Source organism: Artibeus jamaicensis, unplaced genomic scaffold (genome assembly GCF_021234435.1).
Source record: "Artibeus jamaicensis isolate MK-2021 breed Jamaican fruit bat unplaced genomic scaffold, CSHL_Jam_final contig_233, whole genome shotgun sequence".
Classification (NCBI taxonomy): domain Eukaryota; kingdom Metazoa; phylum Chordata; class Mammalia; order Chiroptera; family Phyllostomidae; genus Artibeus; species Artibeus jamaicensis.
Window position 1 is genome coordinate 7,156,045 of NW_026521486.1, and position 4,935 is coordinate 7,160,979.

Below are 4,935 nucleotides of genomic sequence, written 5' to 3' on the forward strand. Positions count from 1 at the left end.
TTAATTTCTAGAAGTAATTTTTGGTTCTTCAAATATTCTAGGTCACTACATACAGTTTTCTGTTCCCTGAAAATGTTATATCAGGCTTGTCTGTGATGCCTTTGAACATTGTAAGAATAATGGTTTTATATTCTTTGAGGATTCAAATGTCTGCACTCTACATAGGTACGTTTCACTGTTTATATTGGTGTTTGCTGGTCCTCATTCATGGTGTTTTATTTCGTGGTGCCCCCCACCCCGCTGCGCTTTTTAACTGTGTGGTGTTCCTTCGTTTGAAGAAGAATGTGTGCGGATCCTGGGAGGCTAGACTGGGAGCAGCTGCCCTCAGGGTGTCTAGTGCTGTCTCTTTAAGGCCCTAGGTACACGCCCATCTAGGGCCACTCTAACAAAGTTCTTGACGTGAAGGTTTTGAGACTTACCCTGGCGATGCACATCGGAAGGAGAGTGAGTTGTGGTTGCTCCTTTTCAGGGAGTGTTTTCTCCCTCCTTTGTCCGGTGCCGGGGCAACTCCCCTCACACCCTGTCTGGGTGGGATGGGGCAGGTTTGCCTCTGGTCCACCTTGTCCAAGAGTGTGGCCCTTTGGGGTCCCAACCTAATATAGGGAGGGTCTCTCACTAGACCCCTAGCCCTCGGTGGGCCCTGGGGCTCCACTTCGTCCCTCTGGCCCCGTATGGCCGTCACACTGATGGTTACGTTGACTGAGTTGGTGTCTGCCTTCGGCTCAGGGCTGTGCCTGTGCCCTGCTCGCCTCTCTGGGCTCCTGCTTTACCCCCAGAAGCCCCCCAGTGTTCCCTTTCCATCTCATCAGGTCTACGCTTTTAAGTAGATTTTTCAAAAAAATTTTTAAGCATTTAATTTAATTTTTTTATTCACTGGGAAGATTATTCAAATGACCTGTCCCGGTACTCCTAGAAATGGAGAACTGGTGTTTCTTCCCGTGCGGTTTCCTGTTCCCTTTCCTTTATATCCATCTTTACAGTGTAACATGCATTGCTGGTTGCTCTGAACTCCTGGCGAGCTGATTCTAACGGCTGAGAAGCAGCACTTCAGTGTGCGCCCACTTGCCCTGTTGTCCCTGGGCGGACTGGTCCGTTCTTCGCTGCAATAAGTCACACTGGGGCCTCCCGCGGGAAGCCTTCTCTGTAACTGAGGCCATTCCTTCGGGATGGACTTCCTAGAACGGAACCCCCCAGGTTAGACGGCCAGGACCTGGGGGAGAGTCTCCGTGTGAGCTGGTGTCCAAGGGGGCTGTGCCGGTCCCTGCTCCCCAGAGTGTTCACGGTGTCTTGACACAAGCGGGAGTCTTCGTTAACAGGTTATAAACTCACCTAGGGGACCGGATGTTGCAGAGGTTTCAGAGAGCAGATGGTACCCGGCGTTGGAGGCGGTGGTTTCTGAATGAGCGGCGGCATGCTGCGCATGCTGTCTGGGGCCTCGTTTCCCACGTGACCATAACTCTTGGCACTCGGTGCCTGTCAGTGAGTACATGGAGACCCCGACCCGCAGGTGGCAGTTCAGTTATGGCCAGTCGTTTGCTTTGGCAAGTGATGCTGCCCCTGAGACCCTCGTGCGTGCCCACCTCCACGAGAGCGACAGGGTCCTGGGATGAGTTCCCAGAAGTGGATTGCCAGGGGTGGGAGGGACTTCAGCTGTCCTGTCCTGGTCTCTCTCCAGGGTGATGCTGACGGGGACGCTGTCTGACCGGCAGCCAGCTGAGCTCCATCTCTTCCGGAATTATGAGGCTCCAGAGTCTGTCCGGGAGCCTCGCTGCAGCCAGAATATTAACCTAAAGCCTCCAACTCATCCCTCAGGTTAAAACCATGTTTGAAGCATCTGTGGGAAGCGATTGGCCCACAGGCTGCAGGGTGGTGGGTGGGAGTCATGGGCTTGCCACAGGGCACCGCTAGCCCCCCACCCTCCCACCTGTTGCCCTGAGTTCTTATTGGCTGAGGACAGGCAGAACTGGGTAGCGGTCAGGCATCAGACAGGCTAGAGGAGGCCCCCGGAGGGCCTCAGCCACACCTGCCTCCCGCAGGGTGGGGGGCCAGGCAGCATGGCCTTGTCGGGCCTGCTCCTGAAGAGTCCTGCAGCCTGCCCACACTCACGCCCACTGTGATCCAAAGAGCTCAGGCTCATACCAGTCCCTTGTCCCACTGCGTCACCCTCCTCCCCCACCCCCCAGAACAGCTGGTGTGGCAGGCAGCCCGGAGCAGCGGGGCAGCCCCCACCTACTTCCGGCCTATTGGGCGCTTCCTGGATGGCGGGCTGCTGGCCAACAACCCCACACTGGATGCCATGACAGAGATCCATGAGTACAACCAGGACATGATCCGCAAGGTGAGAGCCACCTCAGGTTGGAGGGCCAGCTGCGACCGCCCACTGCAGCTGCCCCGTTGCAGCACACCCGGAGGGCTGACTCCGAGGAGAGCAGATGGGAGTCCCTGGCGCGGCCATTGGTTCGTGCTCGAAGCAGCAGTTTTATCCCTGCTGGCACCTGCCTGAGTGGCGGGGTCTGCCCAGAGCACTGTGCCCGGAGGGGCTCCCAGGCCCACTCGGCACTAAGTGGTATGGGGGCCTCTGATTTGGGTCCTGGTGCTGCCCACCCCTCTCAGCTGCTAAATGGGCTCACCAGCCTGGGTACTGTCAGGAGGCTTCCTCGTGCTCCTGCGTGTAAAGTCTTTAGGACAGTGCCTGACCCCGAGTGTGCCATATCCCTGCTGGCCTTGGTCACCACTGGGGTCATTATGAAGTTCTGGGTGCAGCCCCTGGATAGGAAGGCAGGGGCTCTGCCTTCAGAGAGGTGAGCGCCCTCTAGGGGCCACATCGGGCAGGGCAGGCTCCCTGGAAGAGGAGGCTGTGGGACGAGGAAAAGGGTCGTATGACATCATCCATCTAAGCTGCCTCCTGTTGTGGATGACGAGCCTGGGTTGGAGTGACCCAACAAGGTCACCCAGCAGGTAGGCAGCAGAGCTTGTTCTAGAGCAAAGAAGGAAGCAGGACAGGCAGGGCTGTTGCCACAGGAGGCCCCGCCACCCCCTCATGCTCCCGGGACCCTGGGGCTGGGACTGTCATTCCCCTGGGAGAGGCCCACCAGGGCCAGATCTCCTCTCACTGCCCCTTTCCTGTCCCCATCAGGGCCAGGGCGCCAAGGTGAAGAAACTCTCCCTGGTCGTCTCTCTGGGGACAGGGAGGTCCCCACAGGTCCCTGTGACCTGTGTGGATGTCTTCCGTCCCAGCAACCCCTGGGAACTGGCTAAGACTGTTTTTGGAGCAAAGGAACTGGGCAAAATGGTGGTGGACTGTGTGAGTATGGGCCTCCCAGCCCCAGGACGGTGCCTTCACTGCCCCCCGATACCCTGGGTGTCAGGGAGGCTCTCCCAGCCCAGGGCGGGGGGTCCCCGATGCAGTCTCAGCACCAGCACAGACCCTCAGGGGCCGCCTCCAGTGGGGTTTTGAGTCGCAGCTGTGGGTCCCTTCCTCCACACAGCCCCATGCGGAAGGCCAGAAGATTGGTTGGACGAAAGCCACAGGGGTGGGGGGTGGGGGGCCCGGGGGGCATGGTGGCCTGCCCCCTCAGCACCTGCTCACCCCCACCAGTGCTCAGTGACCCTGAAAGGGCCCTGCTGAGCCACCTGTCAGAGCCACAGACTGTATCCCTCTGCTTACACACCTGGGGTAGTCACTGCAGCCCAGCAGAGGGGACTTGCCCAGGGTCCCTCTGCTGACGTGTAGCTAAGCCAGATGGGAACCCAAGGGTCCTGGGCAGGCACTGTGGGTGCGGCGTGTGCTGTGCACTCATGGAGGCTGCTTCTCGCCAGTGCACGGATCCAGACGGGCGGGCCGTGGACCGGGCCCGGGCCTGGTGCGAGATGGTCGGCATCCAGTACTTCAGGTGGGGCTCCCTGGCCTGGCCCTCAGCCCCCTCCCCACTCCCTGGCCCAGTGGGGTCTGACGACCTTCCCCACCCCTGTCCTTGGCACGGACCTCTCCTTTTCCGAATCCTAGCTGTTGTCCCCCACCCAGAGCCAGAGTCCTGGGGTGACCCCTTCTCCTTGACTTGGGCAGATTGAACCCCCAGCTGGGGATGGACATCATGCTGGATGAGGTCAGCGACTCAGTGCTGGTCGACGCCCTCTGGGAGACCGAGGTCTACATTTACGAGCACCGAGAGCAGTTCCAGAAGCTCGTCCAGTTGCTGTTGTCACCGTAGGGCCGCCAGGCCCTAGCCATGTCCACCACCGACCCCGCTGGGGAGGTGGCTGAGGCCCAAGCACCACCCCACTGGGCAGTGCTGGGCCAGGCTGCTCTGTCCACAGCCGGGGCCTCGGGGCGCTGGGCTTCCAGCCCAAGGCTGGGGCTGAAGGCCTTCCTCCCGCTCTGCCCCTGCCTTCTGGCCCTCTCTGTGGTGCCAGGCGTACCAAGCCTGGAGTCTCACTGGGGCCTACTCCCTGACTGCCAAGGGCAACTGACTAGCAGGCCGCTCAACCTCTCGTGTCAAACACTAGGGGCGCCCAGGCGTGCCCTGCCCTCAGCCCTCCCAGGTCCTCTGGGGGTGCAGCTGCCCCATCCGCCCTCTGCCTTCTCCCCTGTGGGCATGGCTGGAGAAGCTACAGACACTGGCCATCACCCACCCTATCAGCAGGGACAGCCCACACTCTAGGAGTGGGTGCCTCATTCAACTTTGCTCTTTAGTACCTGCCCCGCCACCTGCACCGCTCAGAGCTGCCCTGCCCTGTGACCTTGCTTCTCCTCCCACTGGCGGCTCCTGAGACTTAAGTTATTCTTCCTGACAGGACTGGTTTATCAGCAGGGCGGGGCTGGCCCAGACTGTGAAATAAATGGTTTGATTTCAGTTGCCCCGGGTTGTGCGCGCTGTGGTGTGAGTGCTCCCTGTGCCCCTGCCCACCAGCTCCCTGCAGCCTTGACCTTCACCC

At 59.9% G+C, this 4,935-nt stretch overlaps 1 protein-coding gene across 5 annotated transcripts in view; it reads left to right on the top strand.

Moving 5' to 3' along the window:
- The window catches only part of PLA2G6 (phospholipase A2 group VI), a 56,160-nt gene extending 51,302 nt beyond the window's left edge, over positions 1-4,858 (top strand). For all 5 annotated transcript variants that reach the window (XM_037160276.2, XM_037160279.2, XM_053661770.1 and 2 more), the window contains 5 exons: positions 1,676-1,812; positions 2,184-2,338; positions 3,137-3,304; positions 3,820-3,893; positions 4,067-4,858. In XM_037160276.2, the coding sequence (XP_037016171.2) occupies positions 1,676-1,812; positions 2,184-2,338; positions 3,137-3,304; positions 3,820-3,893; positions 4,067-4,211 (679 nt within the window). In that variant the 3' untranslated portion in view covers positions 4,212-4,858. The remainder of the gene's footprint in view (positions 1-1,675; positions 1,813-2,183; positions 2,339-3,136; positions 3,305-3,819; positions 3,894-4,066) is intronic.
- Positions 4,859-4,935: the final 77 nt, after the last annotated feature.